Consider the following 26,306-nt stretch of genomic DNA (forward strand, 5'->3'; position numbering starts at 1 on the left):
GTCTAACAAAGGATTTAGAATTAGCCAAATCAGTTTTGGATTTCATACCTTTATCACATTTCTCAGACAGTCGTTAATCTAGAAGTCGTGGAAGAGGAGGGGCCAGAGGAAACATCATATCCTAAGCCAGTCTTATCAGAACTAGGCTTTTGAGCACTCAATACCTCATTAAGCTTTGTACTAGGCATTCTCTCTATTTGAGTTCTAGCTTGACTAAGCTCAATCTCAAGATTCTTGACCGTCTCTTTGAATGAGGTATTCTCTACAACAAGAGTCTTAACTAACCTTATAGTCTCATCTAGTTTGACTAACATATCAACTTTTTCAGTTTTTACCTCATTAAGCTTTCTTCTACAACGATGAGAAGTCTTTTCAAATTTTATAAATTCAGTGCATAGCTTATCATAGGCTTCTCGAATGGTCATCTTCTTGGGTACTTCATCATCAGAAGAATCTTCACTGTCACTAATAGTCTCCATAATCACCTTATCGGTTGTGGCAACAAAAGCTATAAAGTGACCACATTCATCCATATACTCATTGGAAGAGTCATCCTCATTATCACTCCAGGTAGCAACCAACCTTTTATCTTTTGAATTCTTGGTCTTCTCCTTCATAAGATAGTTTGGACACTCTATCTTCATATGACCAAAACCTTTGCACTCATGGCGCTGGATAAGGGGTTTCTTATTCTTACCCTTCCTAGATGATTTAGATTTCCTAGGAGGTTTGTCCTTATCCTTTTTCCTAAATTGAAGAAGCTTGATAATCTCATTAGCTATGAAGGTTAAGTCCTCATCCTCATTCTCATCCTTATCTTCATCTTCATCTTCAGAGTTATCACTCTCTTCCTGTATACCCTTAAGAGCCAAGTTTCTACTCTTTCCATTTTTTCCCATTAAGCCTAATCTCATTTCATAGGTTTGAAGGTTCCCTACAAGCTCAATTAAAGGAATTTGATCAATGTCCTTGACTTCTTCAATGACAATGATTTTAGCATGGAATCTTTCAGGTAAGGACCTAAGGATTTTTCTAACAATTTTGAATTCTGCTATAGATTCTCCAAGGTTGAAGGCAGAATTCACAATATTCTTGAGTTTAGCATAGAACTCATCAAATGTCTCATCCTCCTTCATCCTTCTTTCCTTAAAATTACTAGTGAGTCTTTGAAGGATCACAGTCTTTACTGCCTTGGTACCTTCATGGGTGGTCTCAAGAATGGTCCATGTTTCTTTGGCAACTTCCGTAAATGATATTTTCTTAAATTCCTCATTGGTCACCCCACAAAACAAAGCATTCAAAGCCCTACTGTTAAAATTTTCCACTTTGATTGTTGCTTCATCCAAATCCACCGGTGCTTCCTTTGGCTTAATCTAGCCAACTTCAACAGCTTGCCATACCTGTTCACCTAGAGCCTGCAAAAAAACTTTCATACGAACTTTTCAGTATGCATAATTAGTGCCATCAAATAAAGGAGGAATCAAAAGAGATTGTCCACGATCCATGATAGCGGGGGTTAAGGATCACACTCAAGGAAATTAATCCAATTAGAGTGTACCCTCTCTGATACCACTTGATGAGAAATTTAGACCCCGGTTGATAGAATTAACAAGTTTTAAACCCAAGTTGTTAATTAGATTTATTATGTATAAAACTTGTTAAAACAAACAAACATTAATATCACGCACAACGGAAAATTAAATAAGACAAGATATGATGACCTAGGAAAACCAATGAAATAAACTAGTTTCACAGTAAAAAACTTGGGGGGAAACCTTCTCAAAAAGCAATCCACTATAGTAAACAGAAGTTTCAGATCTAGTACAAAACCTTTGTCCCTAGACTCTACAATCCTCGTAAATGAACTCACAGCAGAAACCTTATACTGCTACAGAATATCTGAACTCTTCAATATATGAATGCTACCCTTTTGCACGGATCATAGTACGTGACTAACCAATGATGCACGATTCCTAGTACGTGACTAACTCACCAACTTAAGAAGAATTTTGAGTGTAAAGTTCTTCACTTCATCAGCAATAAAGATCAAGAAATACTTGGTTATAAAACCCTAAGGCATAAAAGACGCAGTAGCTTAGTTAAGAGAGAATAAGACATCGGTCACTTTTTGCACATGTTCTCCTTGTATTCTCACATGTGACGGCCTCTAAAATAAGCCTTATATATGTCTAGGGTTGTGAGAAAAGAAACCTTACACATACATGTCAGCACGGGCCGAAAATCAGATTTGGAAATCTGAATTTCGTAATTCTCGATAGATAGTATCTGTCGAGCAGCTGTTGAGCTTTAATGAATCAACACTTCTTCACTTGTTTGTTGGACAGATTTGCATGACTTCATTACTAGACTTGAATTCTTATTCTTTGAAGTATTAAACACATCCTAGATCTATCTAAATACAAGAAAAGTTTGTTTTGTCAAAGGATTAACCAATTCTAAATGACATATATTCCTAACATGAATCACATATGTCCTAACAAAAGGTCCCAAATTGTAGAATGATGATAGAGTTATTACAAATTTTTGTGTCATCAATGACAAAAAAATAAAACATACATTTATTAAATGATTGAATTCTACCAATCTCATCCATTGTCACATCAAATAATATTCATTATCAAATCAGTTTGTGTATTTTATATAGTAAAGTTTATAGTAACTTTGGCATATTTCAAGATTGTAGGATAGTAAGTGCTTTATACCAAAAAAAAAAAAAAAAGGTTGTGTGCCATTTTTCTCACCCCCAAAAATGTCTCCAAAATATTATAGTAACAAAAACTCAACTCAATTGAAAATCATAATTTTTCGGGGGGTCGATGTTTTTTTTTTTTGTATATACAATAGATTGTCAACATTACCCATCTAATCTTTCGCATGGTTGCATGCCAAATAATCTCTATTTTTTTCTTAACACCAAAATCAAAATTTATTATGATGCATTGTTTTATCTAAAAATTTTGTTTTAACAAAATAATAGTTTTTTTTAATATTTATTCTTGAATCATTATATTTTATTCTCTATATAAAATTAACTTTTGTTTGGTTAATATTAATTCATAAAATTATTTTTTGATTCATCAAATTAACCTTAATTAGTTAAGTTTGTATTTAATAAATTTATTTAATTGATATTTAAATACAAATGCCCCACTTAAAAATATCGTCTTAGGTCCCCAATTGTATTGAGCCGGCCTTGATGACCATATTCCATGTCATTTCTTCATCTTTGGAAAACATAAAAAATTAAAAATTAAATGCAAAATTAATAATACTAGTGTAAATTTATGCGGTTACTATAATAACAATTTATTTTTACACAATTTTGCATCGACAATATGGATGAATTTTGAGCTTGATTAGTTAAAATGTGATACTTTTTCTATTGTACAAATAGTAATACGAGTGCTCTTAATTACTCACTTTTATCATTATTATTTAACGTAAGACTTTGAATAATTAATTCACTTATAAGTGTATATACACCCAACGGTTTTGAACATGCATTAGTGGTTTTCATAAAAATCTGTTTGAATGCTCGCATGAAAATCTATTTTTGTAAGAATGTTCAGCTAATATTGGGCCACAATGTTCTTCTGCCGCAACTTTAGTTTGTAATATATAACATAAACAACAGTTTAGGCAGATCTCATTTCAAATCGCACGAGAAGTCTTACATATTTGTATGGGTTTCCCTTCTTATCATTTAAAGGAACTGCTCGGATACCGTTTCTCAACTCTGATATGGGTAGACATGTTTGGCCCCCGAAGTCAGGTACCCCTGTTGTGTCATACTCCAGAGCTTCAAGCCGGAGAACAGCTAATTCAGGAACCCTCAGTGAGAACACAAAGCTCTCATCCCATACTGGTAGCCAGTCATCCTCAATTGCTTTCGTTTGTTTCCTGGCTTCATCAGCTGGGACTCCGGCAATTGCAACCTGTGAGCAAATTAGTTAGTCAATACATTTATTTCATTTTCATGTTCCAAGATCACCCAGACAGTCAGGTAATGATGAACACTAAGATTAACATAAGAAGATTTTTATTGGCACTAAATTCTTTTAGTAGACATCAGCGGATCTCGGATTTTCTCCTAGTGGATATATTATTATTCTTTTATGATTGTGCTAAGAATATATAATACCACCGACACAACAAATTTCAATTTTATTTTCTTTACATATGAAATGGCAGATTATGATTAGTATAAAATCATAGCTGCACCTTAAAAAACAGCAAGTGCTTAACAAGTTATTCATAAGCTAAATAAGTTGATCCATAAACTGATGGCAAACAGGTAGTTACTTTAACAAAGAAGTCAGGTGGTGAAAATCGATCAAAATGTGTGTGGCGGAAATCTCTAGCCCACCCTTCTCCCATGTAGACAGTTACCTGGTTGTTACCATGAAGATAATTTAGATGAGCAAAGCTATTAAAGAAAAGGAAGGACACACCAAATACAGTAATAGTACTGCCTAAACAACACACCCTCAGAAATTTTTTAACTGGTGGCGGTGCACTAGGATTAAAAACCATATGATCTCCTGCAGGCAACAAAAAGTCTGGCTTTTTCACATAACCGCAACCACCATTGGCTCTGAACATGCCTTGCATAATCCAAAGGAACTTCGCATGTCCCTGTCATGAAAAAGTAGGTAAAAGAGCACCGGCAAGCATTTCTACATGGAAGTATGGGACATATCTAGGCTTAAAGAAATGAAGAATGGAAAATTATTTGAATTTTTACAATATAAAATGAGCAATTGATCTGTAATCAGTTAATAATTGAATATAGCAGAATAGTGTAAAACTTGTCCTGCCAAATTGTTTTATGTTATCGTTCCTTCTGGGAAGTTCAAACCTCTTTGCAGCTCAAAGGCACAAATTCACATTACTATATTGTTAAAAAAGTTGACTACCAATATGGTCTTCTGAGCAATTTCCATATTATGGAGTAGTAGTACTAAGTTAGTTCTGGACTTTGTGGCATTTAGACTGGCTAATGCAGACACCTGTGGCATGCTGATCAACAAGCTGTTCATGATCTCCTAGGACATAAGAGAACTGTAAAATTATCCCTATAAATGTCCTCGTAGAACTAAATTACTTAGTTTCATGCCCTGACCAATTATCATATCATATCTTCAAGCTAAGGTGATTGGATGTAGAGAATGGTGAGTCCTTTATTGAATGTCATAATGGTCCTAGAAAAGAGGTCTAGAAAAATGCCCGACACAATCCAGTTTCAATTTCATAAAACTAAATGCAACACTCTATATACATCAAGCTAATTTTTTGATGCGAGGTGTACCATGATCTATCTTGGAAAGTATGAAACCATATATGGCAGTAGGTGTATGATTGATTATACATACAACTTCTATAGTAAATGTAAATGGATACTATGTCTTAAGAAGTCTAACCTGCATATTAAGTGCAACCATTTGAGCTCCATGCGTCCATCCGAGCATAGGATCATAATTAGATGAGTCCAAGCGCATACCTTTAGGGTACACCCTGAGCAAGTTTCTTTGGGTAAACCTAGAGAAGAAAATCACAAGATTTTATAATGGATCCTCATCATCATATCATTAAGATGGCATAAAATAGTAGTATTCTACCCCTAGGTCATAGCAGGCCAGGTTAATACAATTTGAGGCCTAAGGTTAATAGGCTTTTTTAATAATTAAATATCACATTAGTAATATTTAATTTATTATCATCGATTTAGTTAAGGTTGTATATTATAATTTTTAAAAAAAAAATTATAACCGATTGTTCTTACTTTTTGTTACGATCTTAATGTCCCATATGGATTAAATGTAAGCTTAACAATGTGTATATAAGCTCTTGGACATCCTTTTCTTGTATGCTAATTTTTAAGGATGAGTTCTACCTATAAGTTTGTATCACTTTTTATATGATTAATTAATTCACTTAGTGAAAATGATAATTACTTTCTACCATTGGTGACAAAACAATTTATAAGACCGTTATACTAAAATTCATAGTATTTCTAGTAATACTTAAATTTTTGTGTCTTTTCAAAAATGAAGCAAAAAATGCACTACTCATATGCATTTTTTTTTTTTTAAACAATTAAGAAAAAAAAATCACTTATTGCCCCAACATTTGGGGTCCTTTCTCTTGTAAGGGTCCCTATGCCATGGCCTAAGCCTAGGGCCGGCCCTAGATCAAGGATCCTTATGCACACAGCCACGAGTTAGAAAGATTCTTAGGTGTTAGTAGTTAGTACCCTAGACTGTATTGTTTTTTTGCTAAAGTACCCTAGACTGTATTGTACTTAATTTCCATTTGTTAAAGATATTAAGATCCAGGAGACTCAAAGCACATGTATTAATTTCCATTTGGGTGCCTTTCTCTTGTAAGGGACTGTAGGCCTAGGGCCGGCCCTAAATCAAGGATCCTTATGCACACAGCCAGAGTTAGAAAGATTCTTAGGCGTTAGTAGTTAGTACCCTAGACTGTATTGTACTAAATTTCCATTTGTTAAAGATATTAAGATCCAAGAGACTCAAAGCACATGTACCAATAGATCAAAAAAAAAAACTAACATACATTAATTCATTGTAATGGAGCACTTCAATAGTAAAGATATAGCATTTATGGACTCTCTACAGTGGATGTAGATGGTCAAGCTACACCACGATAAATTCTTTATTTTGTTCTTTATTTTTCTCTTCTCTTTTCTTTCAATCACTCAATAACTTTAACATGGTATTAAAGCCAACAGATCTAAGCCTTCAATTCTTTCTTAGAAAATTAAAACTCATTCAACAGCCAAGAGAGTTCGATTCACTAATCTAATCATCAAGAAAAATATATACGCAATCAGAAAACTTTCATGGTCCTTCCATGTGGCCGTTTAATTCTCTAAAATGGAAAGTTCACAAGTTAATAATCAATTACTTTCCTAGTATTTGGGGTTAATTTGAAAATAATATTATTTTAAAAATTATTATTTAAATTAAAATATTTTGAATTTATTTGGAGATTTAGGTTTTTATTTTTAATATGTTTTACAAAATACAATTACTTAAGATGCCATGATTTCAGAAAAAGAAGAAGGTTGGATTTCCAAATAACTTCAAAGTTTCAAACTGGTGCTAATTTAAATAATAATAATCAATTGAAAATTATTTTATAAAAATTTTGTCCTCATAATTGGTATGCTCTATCTCTCTCCAGCTCTATGCCTCTCCTTGTTTTGGTCTAAGAATGGAACCTCCTTCATCACAATAGAATAGACTCATGGTCATTAAACCATCGTGCTCACATAAGTGTCAAAGTGCCAGAAATCTGTACGCATATGGCAGAGTTATGATTTCAATTTAAGGGGAGAAAGATTAAAAGATGAGATTGAAAGTAAAATTAATCCAAAAAATAGTAATTCAATATTAATAACAAAATAAATAAGCAATTATATGTTAATGTAATTGTCACTCACAATCTAATATTAATGTAAAATTTAATCAATTTATTTATACCTAGTTTTAATTTACTCAAGTACCCTCGACGTAAATAGTTAATGATAATTAAATTGAGAAATTAACTTGAGTTTATTTTATTTTATTTTTTATTTGAATGTATAAAGTTTAATCATGTAGTTTGATGATTTCTTCAACTAAATTGAAATAAATACAAAAGTGTTAAGGTCAATATACCTTCAAAGTTGTATACGTATCTCAACTTTTCTTCCCCTAAAAGTCTAAGTAGTTAAAATTTTGGATTATAGCAAAAATTCAAAGTTCGAAACTATGAAAATGTGAAGAGATGGAAGAGAAAGATTAGCAGGTGCTCTAAGGTTTCTTTTAGCAATAAGTCTAAAGTTTCTTTTAATTGTAAATAGTAAGAGAGATGCTACGTCCACAACATTTTTACAACAAATCATAGGTGGTTAATTGTTATTGGTTTAAATTTGAACCTAACACGAAGATTACTTTTTTGCCCCAACAATAACAACCAGTAACAACTTGCTACTTAGGATTTGTTGTAAAAATATTGTGAAAATATTGTGGACATATCATTTCTCAAATAATAAACAGTATAGTGTCAATAATAAGCCTAAATAAAAATAAATAAAAACTTGCCAACTTAAAAGTTGTGAAATTTATTGTGAAAAATATTATGTACTCTTTTAGTGGTACACTTCTACTAAAGTGTATAAAGGCGTGAGATTTTTTTTTTTTTTTTTATAATTTAAAAAAAAAAAATCATGGGACCTACTATCCAATCTTAATTCTTGAGTCCTTAGAGCATCTCCAATAAGGTTGCTAAAAAAGTCAATTTAGCAACCAATCCTCTCAAAATGTACAACAAATGAGGTAAATTCAAAACAATTTGAGTATCAGCCACAGTGAGCTGCTATCTATAGCAGTTCAATGTAGCTTAGAACTTAAAAAATAAAATCAATTTTTTAACGTGTGGTGTTAAAAAATAGTATTTAATGTGTTAATGGTTGTAATTGTTATTTATTGTATTACTTATATTATTTTATTGTGTTGAATATTAAAATAAAACATTTTATGTTGGGTGTATTATAAAGTGGTGTTAAAATAGATAAAGTAGTGTTTTGAGTTGCTAAAAACTATATTTTTTAACTTTCTAACTGTGAATGCTCTCACCATGGGGAGAGTGAATATGTGATAAAGTAAATAGATGAAAATAGTATTGGTTTTTTTTTTTGTTGCTTTTGAGAAGCTTTATGTTAGTGCAATGTGCGAACTACTTTAAACCATTATAAAAGACTATTATTATAAGCTCAAGGGGTGTAACTGCCCCATCTTGCCTCCCTGGCACTGCCCCCTATCTCCAACAAATTGGATCAAGTTTTCATCATCTTACCCAAACCAATCCACCAAAACCTCAATTGTCACAATCAGGTTCATCCATTTGATGCAACAACAAAGACTCGTGTGAGTCCAACCTGGGCTTATTTAATCAATTCAATAATTACTACTATGAGGGAATGAAGATTCGAACCTAATTCTTCTAATAAAGAAGAGCATGATATTTCACTAAATTATTAGGCTCTTAGTGCAACTTGGGCTTCTAGCTTAGTAAAGGTTTGGAGGAAACCAATACTCATGCTCAAACTCAATTCTCCAAGGAGTTTTTTTTTTAATCATAATAATACAAAAAAGGTGTCACAGGGTGGCATCACAAGGCGTTGCCTCATCAACCCTAGATACACAACTAATCATGATAGTGTACTTGGCTTTGCCACATGTTGACATAAGAGTTTTACCATATCAGCCAGATATTAGTGTCATGTCACCTATCGTGATATCAACACGCAAGTATAAATATCACATCAACTATTATGTCAATATCTTGCAGGGCCATGTGTCACATCTCTAGGCCACATTTGTTCATATTTGCCAACATCTTGAATCACCATGTGACTATGATTACTCTCAAGTCTTTTAAGGGTAGATGTGTCCTACAAACCACTTGGCATTGTCAATTGGTTTGTAGATTGGTCACAATATACACTCAAAACCCTATAAGCTCAAGGTTTTACCTTAAGTTTGAGAGAGGGTGTTCGAGATATATTTACCCAAGTGGCACAAACCTATTGTGAGCCCATGTTTTAATAGATCAAAGTAAACTAACTTGACGTTAGTCTATGGTTAAACTAGAGTTCTCTACCATATAAACCTTAAGTTCATTGTAATAGAACTCTTTCAATAGCAAGGAAGTTGGAGTCAAGGACTTTCTCCTGAGGACATAGGTTGCCAAGCCAAACCACGTTAAATACTTTATTTCTCATTCTTTTTTCAGCCACAACTTTAACATCGTTAATCTAGATTGCCATTAAAACTAAAAAAATGAAAAAGCAAGTTTGGTTTTGGAAATAATCCTTTCCTATTTGAATCCTTTGATGCTTAGTCAAATGTGAAGTATGTAAACGATAAAAAAAAATCTAATAGCCATATAAACAATCATGTAAACCACATAAAATCAAATAAATGCCACATATTAAAAGGAGTTAGAGGATTTGATTTTGAATAGGAAGAGATCTTACCGGTGTAGTTTTATGACCTAGAAAAGTACCCATGTCTCTGCACATGCATGCAAAAATGTGCGCGCACACACACACTCATATATATATATATATATAGAGAGAGAGAGAGAGAGAGAGAGAGAGAGAGAGAGAGAGAGAGAGAGAGAGAGAGAGAGAGAGAGAGAGAGAGAGAGAGAGAGAGAGAGAGAGAGAGAGAGAGAGAGAGAGAGAGGAGGTTGTTTCAATAGTATGTTACAAAAATATTTAGTCACCTGATAATAGTAGCTCCATGTGTTTTTACAGCATTTTCAAGCTCTTGCTCACTCAAGCTGAGACGTCTAACTGTATTAGTATCAATCAAACAATCATCTATTCCACCTTTGGGCTTTCCTGCATGAATGGAAATTAAACTCTTGTATTCAGGGAAAATTTGGTCTTCATCTTCATCCTCATCAAGCAGCACCTGTTGACAATAAGTGGGTAGAGGGCAATTAAATAATTTATTGTTTGTGCAATAATTGCATATATGGTAGCTAAGCTAACTTAGCATATTCCATTTCATTTGCACCTTATTAGTCGCTCCAAGTTTCTTTTTGTATGTGTTTTGAGTTTGTTCCTCATCAGAAGATCCTTGCCTTTGTGAATCTTCTCTTTCCATTGAACTCTCCTCATCAAGGTATTCCTTTGGTGGCTTAGTTGATATCAAAATTTTTCTCTTCAATGATTCCGGTGAAGGGAACACCTCTAATTTTTTTGCATCATTGCGATATAGCAATTCTCCAAACATTATAGTGACCATCTACAAGAAAAAAAAAAAGAGTAGTCATGAAAAACAGTTTCTTTAATTAAACCTTAAGAATGGAAAAGTTAGTTTACTCACCTTGGCTACTTTAGCTTGGAGAGTTTGGTTTAAGTGGTCTTCAAAAGTAATCACAACAGGATATTCATTGGCCGAAAATGCATTATCCTTAATAGCACGCAAACATTTGATGAGTTCCACAGGACGAGTCAGAGTCCTACAGTTCTAAAGAAAATCGATTAATTGAAGTAGAATGGTACCTATTTCATCTATCTAAGATGTGAACCATGTGACAAAACTAAGTTGGATGCATTTAAATTTCTCAAGGGAAAAGATCTTATAGGCATGGTTTTATTCTTCTCAAACATCATGTCATTTGGGATTCTTACTACTATTTTTGTATTTGATCTTTGCTATCAAATGGTAGACAACTTTCTAGGAATGGATGATCTTGCTTGCCTTGCATTCTTTAATTTTTTTACCAAAAAAAAAAAGAAAAAAAAAGTTGCATCATGATATCTTGAATGTTTGCTAGGTGAATTTTGGGTTTATAAAGTGATTACAAAGAATTCCAATTACAACTTAACTAGCCATTTTGGGTATAAGGGTAGATGTCATTATACTTTTTTCTTGGGTCATAACAAATGGTATTAGAGGACATTCTCTAAAGTCCAAACATCTAGAGATGTCATTATAAATTTACCCTCTTTTATTTGGAGGAGGTTTAGAAAGTTCATGTAGAAGCTAAACAAAAGTTTGCAAATTTTAAATTGCAAAATGAATTTGACAATTATCACCAACAAAACGAAGCAATTAGTAAAATTAAAGCAACTCTAGATAACACAAAGTTAAAGTTGGGCACTACTTCAAATCAAAATTAAAACATCATACCCTCCATGACGAACTTCAACATCATCTTTCTTTGAGTTTGGCCATAAATCCAGTTCAATTACTTTTACACCTCTTTTTAGTGCATCTATAATAGGGGCGATACTACTGTTACTGCTGATTTGATTACCAGTTAAGTAGGTGTTATGGCTTGTGTATAAGAAATAATGAGCCAGTGGAGCACTCATGTCGTGGTGCACCTGCATATAAAAATAGTCTTATCTAAGATAAGGTAAAAAAAATGAACTTTGAAGTTGTTCTAACTTAAGTTCTCTAATTCATTTCTAAAAAAAGAAAAAAGAAAAAGAAAGAGTTTTCTAATTCAACCATCTAGTTACATTTATCAATATAACACATGGTTGAATTAAATTGTGTTTAGGGAAGGAGAACATTGTTTGTATTTCTTTGGTCATTGCAATCACATTTTTTAATTTAATTAAAGAACCTAAGATACAAGCACCTAAAAAACTATACCTAAATTTGATATTAGATCATTTTGGTTTTTCCTGAAAACTCTTGCAAGCAACTAGACATTTTCTTGTCTCTTTTTTTTCCCATGTTGAACGACATGTAGCATCACTTTATTTTTGGGATGGATCGAACATTTAAGAACATTGCCCAATATAGGCCCTAAAAACATAGTCATATCCAATTTAATATAATGCTAGCAACAATATGGCCCATGTTGCAAAAGATGACCCAAAAAGAGATGAATCATAAAAAACTCAGATCATGGGACAACAAAGAAAGAAAAAGTCTGATTCCGATGAAAAAAGAAAAGGAATCTAACTAAGAAAAAGATACTTTGGATAGTGATGCATACACAATTTTCAGAGAGGAGAAAACTACTTATATGGAAAAAAAAAAAAAAATTGGTTGCTTCTAATGAATCACTTGAGTCCATAGTGAGAATAAAAAAAATAAAAAAACAAAAGATAAGTTTGGATTTGATTGAGGAAATCCTAATTTCTAGAAACTAATTTAGATCCAACTTGGTTAAAATTCTCTTTGATGATTTCTTAAAAATAACTTCAGCTATTTAAATACAACAAAGTAACGTTAAAAACCTAAAATAGTGAAGCATTTGTCCTAAACTTATGGTCCCAATAATTGTGCTTCTAAAACCAAGAACACCACTAACACTAACAATACAATTCAAATACAACTCAATTAACAACTTCCTATACCTATAAACATAGGAATTCCCTAAAAACATGAAATACCCAATGAAAAGTCCCAATATTTTTACAGCACTTTCACAACAAATCATAAGTGTTAGATTGCTAGTAGTGGTTAAAAAAAGTAAGTTTAGTGGTGTGTTCAAATTACAACCAATAACAACTACTACTTAGGATTTGTAGTGAAAAATGTTATAGATGTAACACTTCTCATAACTAATAAATAAGAGAAATGTTATGTTCACAACATATTCACAACAAATCTTAGGTGACAAGTTGTTATTTGCTGTATTTAATGGACAAGAAAACAATTTCAGTGATAAATTCAAATTAAAACAAGTAACAATCTACCACTTAAATTTTTTTTTGAAAATATTATGTACGTACCACTTTGTATCAAATTAATATGTGTACATAACAAATGGCAGACTTTATATTCAACTGTACAAATAATTGTTGGGCTAACTACACAATTATGTAGACAAGATTCATAAACTACCTAGTAGGCAACTAGGCATTCCCTTAAAAAAAATAAAATAAGGGTAAAATTCATTAACAACCCCTGAGGTTTGGGCAAATACCTAACAAGTTTAAATTTTTTTAAAACTAACCAATTTAGCCCCTAAGCATAATTTAGTCTTAAATAGTGTCAACAAGAACATTACTTACTGTCTAACTCCCTTTTCTCTCTCCCCTCTTATCAGCCGTCCCTCTCTATGAAATTGAAACCCATCACAACACAAAGTACCATCTAGACCAAAACATAAAACCCACCACAGGTATCATCCCTAAGTCCCTTCACATACTCCATTGGATCACACATTTGATGAGCCAAGTTGTCCATCAGGTCCTTCACACCACTCCGCCGAGCCAAACACCGCAGTGACATTCTTGAAGGTGAGTGAGAGGAGCTTGAGGGCGATTTCAATGGTATCATCAGCGTGGCGTGGAGAGCTGCAGAAGGTGTTTGATAAATTGGCAATTGCTCACTAGAAGAAGCTACAGAGGGAGGAATGGTGGTCGACGATGATCTTAGAGAGGTTGTTGGGCGAGAGTTGCTTGCTAGTTGCCACCATGATCTGCATTGAATCTTGGCTTGGGTAATTGCTGTGTTTGGTTGCTGGGTTGGATTTTGTATTTCTATATGGGTTGGTTTTCTTTTTTCTTTTTGAAATGGTGGTGGTGGTTTTCTGTTTGGGGGTCTCGTTAATGATGGGTTTAGGTTTGAGAAGAGTTGCATTTTGATGAAATTTTTGGGGTCTGTTTGGTTAGAGTTTTTAAGAATCGTTACTAAAAATGATGTAAAAACTATGGTTTAAAAAGTGTTATGAAACTCGTGCTTATAGTATTCATATAGCAAAAAACGTGTTTGGTATCATGTTTCAAATAACATCATTTGGTGTGTTAAAAACCATAATTATATGTTTGGTATATGTGTGTTTTATTTATAAAGTTGCTGACACGGGTATAGATTTAATATTTTTTATTGAAAGACTGATTTAAAAAGCTGACAAATGGCCCATATATTACCGTTGGCCATTCCTATTTTTGTTGTTGAACTTCTTTTTCCCTTTTATTTTCCTGAAGCTCCTCAGCACTTTGTTTTCTTCAAAAACCAAATTCATGGCTTGCATTCGTCCTCTCCATAAAACCAATCAAAGTTCAGCTCAAGTTTCTTTTTCCTTTAGAACTCAACTCTACTATCAGCAGTCCAAGACTCAACAACAAAGAGGGATTTGCCCGCCGTCAAACCAAGGGGAAAAACGCAATGGCTTCAACGGAGGTTACCTTTGGATCTCTCAATTCTTAATCTAGGTTTGAAGAACACATTGGGGAAGGAGTAATTGCTAAATAAGTGGGCAATTAGTGAGCTAGGTTTTGTGTAATAAAGCTTCATTGAAGGTTTTCAAAAAAATTTGCCGTTCTGTGTGATGAGAGCCTATCTTCATTGGGTGTTTAAATGCGGAGGTTGAGGAGAGAGAGAAATCCCTATAGATTTGGGATCAATGTATAGAGGAGAGAGAGCAATTCCTGGAGTGAGGTGTTAGGGTTTGGGTTGTAAGGGTAGGATTTATGAAGTTTTAGGTGGGCATTGGCGGGAGTTAAGAAGGGCTTTGATGGGTCGGTGGGTAATGATGTAAATGGGTCAGATTAGAGAGAGAGAGGGGATAGAGAAGAGCTTCGGCTTGAATAAGAAGATGATAGGGAGATTAGGCATGAAGATGGACAGGGGAGAGAGAGAGAGTAAAAATAGAGAGAACAGATGGCGTGGGCAAAATTTCTAACCATTGAGGTGTGGTCATGTCACAGTGGGACCCACAAATTTCTAACTATTAATGATTATGCCACTGAACAATAGTTTTTGAATCTAGAAAACTGGTATGAGGTGTTTTCCAAAATAAGTGTTTGAACACCATATTTTGAATAACATAATTGAAACACTCTTAAAAAAATTTGGCTACCAAACATTTTTTTTAAACAATTGTTTTCAGTGTTTAAACATTAAAAATTATTGTTTAAAAGCCACTACCAAACAGACCCTTGGTGTTTCTAGGTGTGGGTTTATGAATGGTGTGTATGTGTTGTTTGGGTGTTGTGTATTACCTGTTTATATGAACAATTGTTTGTGGGAATGAATTCAAACCTGGTCTCTCTTTTGCTTGGATGCTTTTTGTGTTTGAATTTGGAGGGTGTCCTTTCAAATCTGCATGGTGGGTGGTTTGGCTGGCTGGAATTGTATTAGTGTGGTTTGCTTTGGCAATGGATTTTTGGATTGTTTTGATTTGGGTAGCTATGAGCGTAGGTCTATGGTGATTTGAGTTCTATTTTATGGTTGTTGTGGTGGTTGGCTTTGTTGCAATGGTGGTGAGGTGGTGGTTGTGGTCTCAACTAGTAGATCTGTGGGTTGTGGTGGGTTTTGTTTTTTGGTTCGAGATAGAATGAGAGAGGGGCAAGAAGAAGCAACAAAGGAGAGAAAGTCAAGAATGGTTAACATTCTTAAAGCCATTTAAGACTAAATTTTGCTCAGGACTAAGTTGGTTAGTTTTAAAAAGTTTTGGGCTTGCTTGGTATTTGCCCAAACCTCAGAGGTAGTTAATGAAATTTAACTAAAAAATAAAACCTACCTAGTAGGCGAGTATTAAGTCTAGATAGAAATCGACAAGGAATAGTGAAATTAGATGCTAATAAGTCCCGTGATATCAAAATTTTCACAATATTCTTTATATATATGTGGTAAGATTTCAAATGGTGTGAGTTTTTATGATTACTTTTATCATCGTGTTAAGACACTAATTAATATATAAAATATAATTCAAAAAAAAAAAAAACTTTACCAGTTGAATTGTCTTATTGTAATTGGTGTACAATAAAAATAATGTTAATGATAAGTCCATATATATGAAAGTTATATTACTCCATGTCAAGAGAATATTAGATTTTTTTGTGTCTCTAGCATCACTTAAATAATAATATTCATACACATAAAAATGATATATAATAATAATTTTTTTTTTTTTGAGAAAGTGATATATAATAATTTAGATCTTCTACTGCTTATAAACATGAAAATATATAACTATAGAAGATTACCCCAAGAGGACGGAGAGGGCCATTTTGATCATCACTCAGAAGATATCGGATAAAAATATCCAGATTAAAACCCTTCCTTGGCAAGAATTTGAGATGCTTGTGGCTGCTGTTGAAGATGGCCTGAGCACTGTCCTTGCTGGCATTTTGTTCTCCTTGAACCTCAATGAGGAACCTGTGCAGGTGATCAATGGTCATGATGTCATTTTCCGAATATTGTTGAAATAGGATCCTGATACTTTCCGGAGGTTCAGTCTCCCTGAACCTGTAAAATCTATTGAAACAGAAGCAGACCTTGAAACGCTCCTTATAAGCCATTTTTTACACAAGAGACGGGATTGAAACTTGTGGTTTGTTGATGTTTCTAATGGCCTATGTTACTCCCTTGCGCTATGTTTATATTGAGAGAGAGAGAGAGAGAGAGAAAAGAGAGGTTAAAGCTTTATAATGCTTCTTTGTTTCTGTGTAATATCTGTGGAGTGAAAACTTGGGTACTTCTCAAGAATGGCGTCTGGGCAAAGTGAGCATATGTTCTCATGTAAATTGATATGTAAGGAAAGTAAAACAGTATACATTCCCTACTCCTTTCTTTAACCAAAGCAAGAAACAGGCTATTTTAATATTCAATGTAACCAAAGCAATCGTTATCTCTATGAGAATCAAACTATTCTAACGCTATTATAATAATCATTATATCTACAGGAAACATGCAACTTCTTACACGCGTCTTTCATCTATATTGTTATGGTTGAATTACATTAATAGACATTTTTGTCTGATAATAAAGAGTAATCACTAAGAAGAACTTTATAGATTGAAATATTGAAACTATTTTAAAAAAAATTACATTAATAAGTGTGATAATTGAATGTGACATTAAAATACTGTGAAAAAAGAAGTATGTAAAGAAAGTGTGTAAATAAAACTGATACTTATCCCTTTCTTTTCTCTGGATAATAAGAAAGAGATTGCTTGTCTTGGGTTTGTGCCGTAAAGAAAGCAGAATACAAGGTTGGGAATGGTGGGGCAGGACATTTCTAATTCAAGAAAATAAGAACCCAAGTTGCGAAAAGTAAGCTTCAAATTGAGAAGAATAAAAACTCCCACCATAATTCAATGGCCCCATGGCCATATGCCCCCTGCCCCTTACTTTCTTTCTCTTTCACCAATCTTCATACAGAAGACATCTGAAAAAGTAGGATAGCGGCAAAACTCAGCCAAAACAAATACGGGTCATATTCACTTTTTGTTTTGTTGGTTGAATTCAATTCCATTCTAAAAAAGAGAAAATGAACGGCTTCTCCTGGTGAGACTTTTTGTCTGTACTCCATTTGATAATTGTGCCTGTAAATGTATCAACAATCACAAAGTGGTGTGTGAATATCAGTACGACATGAATTGGCCCCTTAGAGCATTTGCATAACAGAATGCAAAAAATAAATAATAATAATAATAAATAAATAAACTTAATTTTAGATTATTCCAAAATCACCTATATTAGTCAATTTAAAAATGTGTAAATTTGCTAAATTGCTGATGTTAGTTTTGTATTTCATTATATTAATTTCTCTCCCTCTGGTAATAATAAAAAATGAATGAAAAATGATTATTTAAATAAAAAATAGGATGTAGAATAGATAATATGATGTGTGTATTTTTGAAAAGTAATTGCGTAAAATAGAAAAAGTAAGTTCTTAAACTAAAATAAAAAATAAAAATTACATGAGCTAATACGAATGCTTGTTAGAGTGGTGTTGGAAAAAAAAAAAAAAAGAAGAGAAAGAAATGATAATGATAGAAGAAAGAATATATAAATGAGGAATTGAAGATGATGACATCCTACCCTAAAAGGAGGAATTGGAAATTCTTAGATACTAGCATTCATATTATCCATTACTTATGTACGGTCATACTAATTATTACTTATATATGGAAGAGGTAACTAAAGTAGACGAGGACGGAATATTTTAATGGTGACACCTATTGAGGACACCTCCCTTGGACAACTCATCATTTGAATATTCCTGACTCTTCTAGAATTGTACCACATACAATTAGAGAGTGCAAAACAATGTTATTTCTATATTGTCTCCCTAATACTCTTATAACATTCCCCTTAAAGTTGGAGCAGATATGTTATATAAGCCCAGTTTGGAACAAATAGAATTTAGTCGACTCCTACATAATGCCTTTGGAAAATGATAGCAATGGCTCCTCTTAGAATCTTGTTTCTCACAAAATGATTATCTATCTCAATGCGTCTGGTCCTTTCATGGAACACATGGTTGGACACAATGTGTATAATGACTTGATTATAGTGCAATAGGACATAGGATAATGTACTATAAAGCAAAACTTCGGAAGAAAGTTTTGTAAAAGCAAGTTAGTTCTGTAGCAGTATGTGCCGTCCCCTTGTGTTCTGCTTCTGCACTAGACCGAGCAACTATATTTGCTTCTTACATTTCCATGTTGCATGCCAATATCCCATGATGGACCTTCTATATGAAGATGATCTTGCCTAGACTGCATTATTAGATAACAGTCCTAAAATCAATCATTACTTGTATATTGGAGAGGTGTTTACAATAGGATGGAGAACATTCTGATGGCATGTATAGCTAGCAATGACACCTCACCAGGGACAACTTATAACTGGAATATTTCACTCTTTTTAGAAGAGTATCGTTCATACAACACAAGACTACAACATAATGTTATCTCTATTTTGTCTTTCTTAACTGTTTAACGTACAAATACATATGTACTACAATTTGATCCATTTAATCTTCGAATTTAAAAGTTCATGTATTGAATATTCCACCTGTCGTCGGAACCAGTCCCTATGTGCATAATTGTGAATAAGCACAAACATAAGACTTTAGACGCAATAGGTCATATATACAATTTTAATTGAAGAACCCAAAAATCAAGTGGATGCTTAAATCCACAAATCAATTACAGTGGTTAAGAATAATAGCTTTTCAAGCACCACAGAGAGAGAGATTAAAACTTACATGACAATAACAATTAACAAAAAACATTGGATAGTGGGAGAAATCAACCAAAGCAAATACACAAAAAAGAAAACCTTGCTCAGATAAACTCAAATCGCATAAGTAGCCTCACTGAGTTGTACTTCTCTCCTTTGCGGTCAAAAAGGGGGATTGCACGGATCCCTGGCCTCAATTCCCAAACTGGCAAACAAGTTTGGCCAGCAAAATCATCATTCCTAGAAATGTCATGCTCATTAACTTCAACTCGAAGCAAAGCTAATTCAGGAACAGTCAATGGAAATATAAATTCTTCATCCCAAACAGGAGACCAATCATCTTGTTTTGTCTTTGTTTCCTTCATTACCTTATCAGCTGGCACTCCTGCTATGCCAACCTGTTGTACAAAGCAACTTTGATAAATTCATGCCAAGTAGAATATAGAAAAAATCCTCAGAGCTTAGAAACTACCATGCATATTACATTTTGCATATATTGCGAGATTAAGGTTTGGGATTACTTTGGAATAACGATTTTCAACATCAAAATGTTACTATATTCTGCAAATCATTAGAAATTATACCTTATGCAATAAATTCAAGATCATAGGAAGCGGTAGATTAATATTTTATCATCCAGATAAGGCTCACAAACTTACCCTCGTGTAAAAATCTGGGGGTGAAAACAAATCAAAGTGTGTTTGTGTAAAATCCAAATGCCACCCGTCTCCCATATAAACCTTCACCTGTCGGTAACATGATGATTCATGAGAAAAAAGAATAAGTTAGTTATCAAGAGAATGCAGAACTGGATTTACTTTGACAGTGTGCTCACCTTTAAAGTCTTCTTCACTTGCAATTTTTCTTTGGGATCAAACAATGAATTATCTGGACCCAATTTCATTAAAAAATCAGGCTTCTTCACATAACCACAACCTCCATTGGATCTAAACATCCCATGCATCAACCAAAGATATTTACCATTTCCCTGCAATTGGACCAAAGTCGGCCTTACTAGGGCAATAGGAAATAGATCCAACAAGTACCAAACTATGTTATAACCACCGTTAGCATGTAACTTTTTCCCTTTTGGAATTATTTTGTCCTTGAGTGTTGTTCCAACCACTTCAATGACTAACATATGATGCTAGTCATTTTAAAAGTGATCTCCTCCCTCCACCCATTTCTCTATTTTAAAATGGATCTTTTCATGAGTTGAGTTAAAGTTTAGGTAAATTTCAATTCCTTTAAAGTGGTTACTGCCACTCTTCATTAATGACATGACAAAATTACAGACAAGATACTGTGTGTATTCTGACAATTAAAGATGATCTTTAGATACAAGCATATGAGAGGAAAAAAGAAAAAAAAAAATCCCATCTGTTTACCTTAATCGTTCACATTAGGGAAATTCTGCTAACCAGAGAAGATTTGAGAATGGGGGAAGTGAGGAAACCTTTACCAAGACACTTAAATGTCATAAGGAACAGAAAATTTCTTAAGAAGAATTTCAATTCATGATAAAACTCAATATTTTGCTCCAATATAACCACAGGCAACCTTTTTATTTTTCTTAATGCTTATAATAGTACAGCACAGCATTAACAAACATGGAAGTGAGGAATGAAACAAAATTTAAACATCTAAACACATTAAGCTAAAATGAATAGTAATAAAAACTTTGGTGCATCAAATTGTACCAGACCTGCATATTAAATGCAACCATTTGAGCTCCATGCATCCAACCAATTAGCGGGTTGTAATTGGAGGAGTTAAGGCGAGTACCCTTTGGGTACACCCTTAAGATATTTCTTTGAGTAAATCTATACATGGGAATTGAAAGCATCAGTGTCAATCAGATAGAAAACTTGGTAGAAACTAAACAACTGGCAGAGATTGTAAAAATATTAGTTGTACCATGAGGAAATTATTTCAAAAGTCTTGTGCTAGAAAATTGATTAGTACCTAATAACATCTGTTCCATGAGATGAAGCAGCCTTTTCAAGTGCTTGTTCACTCAAACTAAGGCGTCTAACTTTCTCAAGTTCAACTTTTAACGCCTCCTTTAGACCACCCTTGGGTTTTCCAGCATGAATAGCAATTAGACTCTTGTACGTACATGCTCCTGGTGGACGTGATTCACAGTCATCGTTATCCTCATCAGGACTTGAATCACTATCACTCTGCAAGCCAATAGAGCAAGATTTATAAAATTAAAAACCTAATAGGTGGGCTACTAAGCAGAAATGAAGTTCAGATGTGGTAAATTTCATTTTTTTAGCACACCGTATCAACATCTTGATCAGTTGTGGGGTCTGGTGGTGCTTTAGCCCAAGCATCTTCATCAGAATCATCTTCCTTATGTGGCTTATTTCCCTTTTCACTTTTAGCTTTCAGGTATTCCTTTGGAGGTTTGGTTGAAATAATAATCCGATGTTTCAGTTCTTCTGGCGAATGGAACTCTTTTAAACGTTCAGATTGAGGATAAAACAACATACCTTCAAATGTTTGCGTGATCAGCTAAAACATAAAAATGCAATTGTTAGACTACGATTCTATACAAGGAGGGTGGTTATAGTTAATAGAAGATATTGAAAAAATAACCTGGGCTACTTTAGCCTGGAGATCTGGGGTAAGGTGGTCTTCAAGAGTGATTATGACAGGGTATGGTGATGCAGAAAAGGCATGCTCTCTAATGGATTCCAAGCATTTAATAATTTCCACTGGAGTAGTCAGGGTCCTACATTTATAAATGCACCCTTTAAACAAAATCCAGGCATGATTTGAAATTATATAAGAAAAAATCCAAAAAAAAAAGAAAAAAAAGAACAAGGAATGGAGTTAACTCAAATTTCAAGTAAATTCACTTTCTGAATCCTCCAACCCCAAGAAAAGTACTCCTACATCTACACTCTAAGGCTTCCCTAGGCTGAAATGACTCGAATGATAACTTTCAACCACCACGACTGCTTTAAAACTGCACTTAACTGGCTAAAACTGATCAAAGTGCAACCCATAATAATTGGAATGGATACAACTTTACCAAGTTCAATCTCCAATGACTGTGTATATCCAAAATGTCATATCATATGCCGTTCAGTTTCACTGTCAACCAAACTTGGAGAAAGAGAATGCATAATGGTTTAAAGGAAACTCTGGTACAATTTCGACATCTCAGGGATAATCAAAAAGTGACAAAATCTAATAAATTCAGAGCTAGGATGTAATTCACATACCATCCGTGGTAAACATGAACACCATGAGTCGTGTCATCACTTGGCCACATATCAAGCTCCACTACTCTTACACCTCTCTTCAATGCCTTTATTATTGGGACAACACTACAGTCGCTATTGATTTGGTTACCAGTCAGGTATGAATTATGACCAGTATAAGTGAAATAATGAGACAATGGGGCAGTCATATCCTGGTAAACCTGAAAGGAAACATATATCAAGTGTCAAACAGTGATTGCCTTGATAATAAGTTAAACTTCTTCTGGATCTCATACAAAATAACAGGACTAAAGAACGGAAATTGGAAAGAAAAAGCCACAATGGTGTAACTTTATTGGTCTTTCTGTTGTTAAAGCAAGAGAAGGGATTGCATAGAATAAGACAAACTGAAGTACATCCTCACTTATAAATTATAATCCAAAACATCAACAACCTTATGTAAATTTTATTTCCTCATTTTCTGATTACACTGTACATTGAATTATGGCTTCTTTAAATGTCAAATACCCAAGCGACTTCATTAAAAACACTAAATCTTAAATCTCAAATTCTTATCAAATTAAGTATCCTAACTCCTTATCTTATTAAAGGGCAATCTATAGCTATAAGCTTTTGCATCACATACACTCGTAAATTGCCGTCTGAATTTGGACCTCAGAGCATACTCAAGTAGAAAATTGAGTACAAACTGAATAAATCATGGAGACGAACATCCCAAATTGCTTAAATTGAACTCTTCTATGTGACCACCTCTTCCTCATCAATGTCATGATCTCTTTCCTATATTTGGCAACTGAGAAAACAGAGGAAATCGTTTTCTTTTTCTTCCAAAAAAAGTAATAAAGTTTGAAATTTTATTTATCAAGAATGGAAAACTTAACCATCCCATATGATCAAATTACTAAACTAATCTCATTATATGACACATTTTCTTAAAATCCAAGTTCTTTTCCATCACCAACTCCGACCCCAAATGAACAAAACAGAGAAACAAGAAGCAGAAATGATAAAAGTAGTACCTGATCTCCAATAGGGGGATTAAGGTCAGGAGAGAACAAGTAACGGTGAAGATCATCAAGGGTGAGAGTGTTTTTCTTGGTGTACTTGGTGCCAGCAGGGTAGCGCTTTTGCAAGAGCTGCTCTACAATCTTGCGGGCGTCTGAGATGGACGCGCCGCTCTCGCCTTGAAACTCAACCAAGAAGCGAGTCAGCTGCTCCACCGTCATCTGGGTCGCACCTTCTGTGTACTTCTTAAAAGCTTCCTTCACTTCTTGTGGTGGACCTGTCTCTGACACCTTATATCTCCTCTTAAAACACATACAAATCCTATACGTCCCCATATCTATCTCTCAGACTCTGAAACTCAAAAGAGGTCAAAAGCCTGAGAGGTTTGTGAATGTGTTTGCGCTTTGTGGAACTAAAATTTTTTATAGGAGTTCGGGTTTTAATGGAGCAGTTATGAACTGTCTGTGTCTGTAACTCTGTGTTTCTTTCTTTCTGGTGACTTTTTGTTTTCTTGTTGGATGGGATTCTTAAATATTGTTTAATGGTACGTTGTTAAGGTTTTTACACACACTCAACGCTTTAACTTGGGGACGTCTTTTCACTTTCTTTAATTACCATCAAGTTCATGGGGATGATGAACATCAATTATGATTATTAATATCTTATATAGTATTTTAAGGGTGATCATATCGAGGTTTAATTTTTATTACTATTTTATTATTTTAAGGTTGTTGATACCGATGATCCACGTTTTATAGTCAACCTGTTCATAAACTTTACATATAATTTATATATATATATATACACACACTATAATACTAGTTGATGGATAGCCATATTGTTCATCTCTCCCTTGTTTCGTTTAGAAACTAGATTTAGATTTAGATTTAGATTTTGATTTCGATTTCGATTTCTGGAAAGAAACTATGGAAGAGTTGTACTTTCCTAGCAGATCTCATGCATGGAAAAGTAGCATTCACGAAGCGATGAGCACATTTTTTTTTTTTTGGGTGCCGTAATAAATATCTAGGTTTGGCACATAGGATAAGATTTTTGTCGAATACCTTTTTATCTTTTGTGTTTTTGGATGGATACCTGTCAAATTGTCAATAACTGGGGCTGATCCCATCATTGGAAGTAGAATTTACTAGAATTCTAAAGTAACGTCATATGTTCAAATTGGCATACACTAGGCACAATTGACTGGATGCGAATCCTTTCTAAGTTTAGTGTTATATCAAACCTTTTCCCATATGTAAGGGAGTTTACCAATTATATATACGTTCTTTTAGAAGTTTACTAAGTATGTTTTGAGAATATGTATCAACAACTTTAAATTTGATTGGATTTAATTTCTTCTTCTTCTTTTTTTTTTTTTTTTTGAGAGAAGATTGGATTTATATTCTAAATCCTTTTAACTTTTAAGTATCCTCAAGTTTAAATAATTGAATTCAGAATTTTTTGATAGAATGAGAAATTTTGAATTCCCGTAATTCTAGCAAAAAATACCATGATATTTTTTTGGTAAACTACTCTTGAGTCTTGAGTTTGAAAATAATGGAATTCTTCAACAACAAAAATTCCTTCAAACTTTTTTTTTAAATTTTTTTTGAGAAACAAATCCTTGAAAGTTTATTACTATTGAGGCGAGCGAATTGCTATCTTATTTTTGTAATGATGTTTTATCAACATTTAAAAAGTGTGGAAACAATGAGTTTTGTAACTCAACTTACACATCTTTCATTCCTTATAACTTTCAGTGGAGACATCAAAAGTTCATATCCTCCCATTCTTAAGTATTGATGTATCAAAAAAGTATAGAGACCCAAAAGTCTAAAAGACCTCTTTATGTAGGGTAAGGTGAGAATAACCTACTCCTGACTAAGCTTCACATGAATCACATCAATAGGATAAAGGAGTTGCTACACCTTATATGGAAACCTTGAACACTATTTGTTATGAGACTTTTTAAAACTGTGAGGGCAACCTAACACGATGAGGAGGTAATCTATACAAAACTCATTATGTATAATCTTTAATCTTTATAAAATCGGAGACGTCTAATTTTTTGTTGACCTCATTATATTATACTATGTAAGTTTTTGAAGTCTCACAATTTTACACATCATTATTCTAATATGTATTTTTAATTGAATTTAAAATTTATTTTTTTATTTAAACTATACATTATATTTTCTTTAAATAGTGAAATATATAATTCCATTTACAAATACAATCATAATAAATGTCTAATATTAGAATATATAGTTCTCCTTCTCAACAAAAAAAGAAAAAAAGAAAATATAGTTCAATAATTATCAAATTCCATATTTAGACAAAAAATAAATAAAAGAAAATCATATTATGTTCTGTGTGCATTGCATTAGTTAATGACTAGTGTATAATAAATCATATTATGATTTCTATAAAAAAAAATCGTATTATGATAAACTTTTTTATGCATTGCACAAGTACAAACTAGTGTATAATTGTTGACAAGTACTATGTCTACAATATTTTTATAACACTTTCACAATAAATTATAGGTGGTAAGTTGTTATTTGTTCTAATTTAAATT

At 33.3% G+C, this 26,306-nt stretch overlaps 2 protein-coding genes across 4 annotated transcripts; both read right to left on the bottom strand.

Annotated features, from left to right (window-relative positions):
* Window positions 1-3,511: 3,511 nt before the first annotated feature.
* Window positions 3,512-17,047, bottom strand: LOC142606834 (phosphoinositide phospholipase C 2-like). Of its 3 annotated transcripts, XM_075778193.1 has the most exons (10): window positions 16,793-17,036; window positions 16,502-16,673; window positions 11,736-11,932; window positions 10,926-11,061; window positions 10,614-10,844; window positions 10,318-10,508; window positions 5,442-5,559; window positions 4,507-4,656; window positions 4,324-4,410; window positions 3,512-3,956 (listed from the first exon to the last, which is right to left on the bottom strand). In XM_075778193.1, exons 3-10 carry the CDS (start codon window positions 11,918-11,920, stop codon window positions 3,657-3,659), a joined length of 1,398 nt encoding a protein of 465 aa, XP_075634308.1. In that variant the 5' UTR covers window positions 11,921-11,932; window positions 16,502-16,673; window positions 16,793-17,036; the 3' UTR covers window positions 3,512-3,656. The 3 variants fall into 3 exon arrangements, with proteins under 3 accessions (XP_075634308.1, XP_075634306.1, XP_075634307.1); XM_075778191.1 differs by having other exon boundaries at window positions 16,502-17,041; XM_075778192.1 differs by lacking the exon at window positions 11,736-11,932 and having other exon boundaries at window positions 10,926-11,069; window positions 16,502-17,047.
* A 2,237-nt stretch (window positions 17,048-19,284) lies between these two features.
* Window positions 19,285-24,228, bottom strand: LOC142607999 (phosphoinositide phospholipase C 4-like). Its single transcript, XM_075779698.1, has 9 exons — window positions 23,743-24,228; window positions 22,724-22,923; window positions 22,092-22,227; window positions 21,774-22,007; window positions 21,453-21,670; window positions 21,193-21,310; window positions 20,323-20,475; window positions 20,147-20,233; window positions 19,285-19,885 (listed from the first exon to the last, which is right to left on the bottom strand). Exons 1-9 carry the CDS (start codon window positions 24,061-24,063, stop codon window positions 19,592-19,594), a joined length of 1,761 nt encoding a protein of 586 aa, XP_075635813.1. The 5' UTR covers window positions 24,064-24,228; the 3' UTR covers window positions 19,285-19,591.
* Window positions 24,229-26,306: the final 2,078 nt, after the last annotated feature.

Source organism: Castanea sativa, chromosome 8, assembly GCF_040712315.1.
Source record: "Castanea sativa cultivar Marrone di Chiusa Pesio chromosome 8, ASM4071231v1".
Lineage (NCBI taxonomy): Eukaryota > Viridiplantae > Streptophyta > Magnoliopsida > Fagales > Fagaceae > Castanea > Castanea sativa.

Excerpts from the sequence above, each read along its gene's own strand:
- LOC142607999 (XM_075779698.1), bottom strand. The coding sequence starts at position 24,063 with ATGGGGACGTATAGGATTTGTATGTGTTTTAAGAGGAGATATAAGGTG. Across the intron at positions 22,924-23,742 it reads ATCCCCCTATTGGAGATCAG|GTTTACCAGGATATGACTGC; the intron begins GTACTACTTTTA and ends GTTTCCTTTCAG. Across the intron at positions 22,228-22,723 it reads GTTCATGTTTACCACGGATG|GACCCTGACTACTCCAGTGG; the intron begins GTATGTGAATTA and ends TTATAAATGTAG.
- LOC142606834 (XM_075778191.1), bottom strand. The coding sequence starts at position 16,816 with ATGGCTTATAAGGAGCGTTTCAAGGTCTGCTTCTGTTTCAATAGATTT. Across the intron at positions 10,845-10,925 it reads TCCAAGCTAAAGTAGCCAAG|ATGGTCACTATAATGTTTGG; the intron begins GTGAGTAAACTA and ends TTTTTCTTGTAG. Across the intron at positions 3,957-4,323 it reads CACCTGACTTCTTTGTTAAA|GTTGCAATTGCCGGAGTCCC; the intron begins GTAACTACCTGT and ends ATTTGCTCACAG.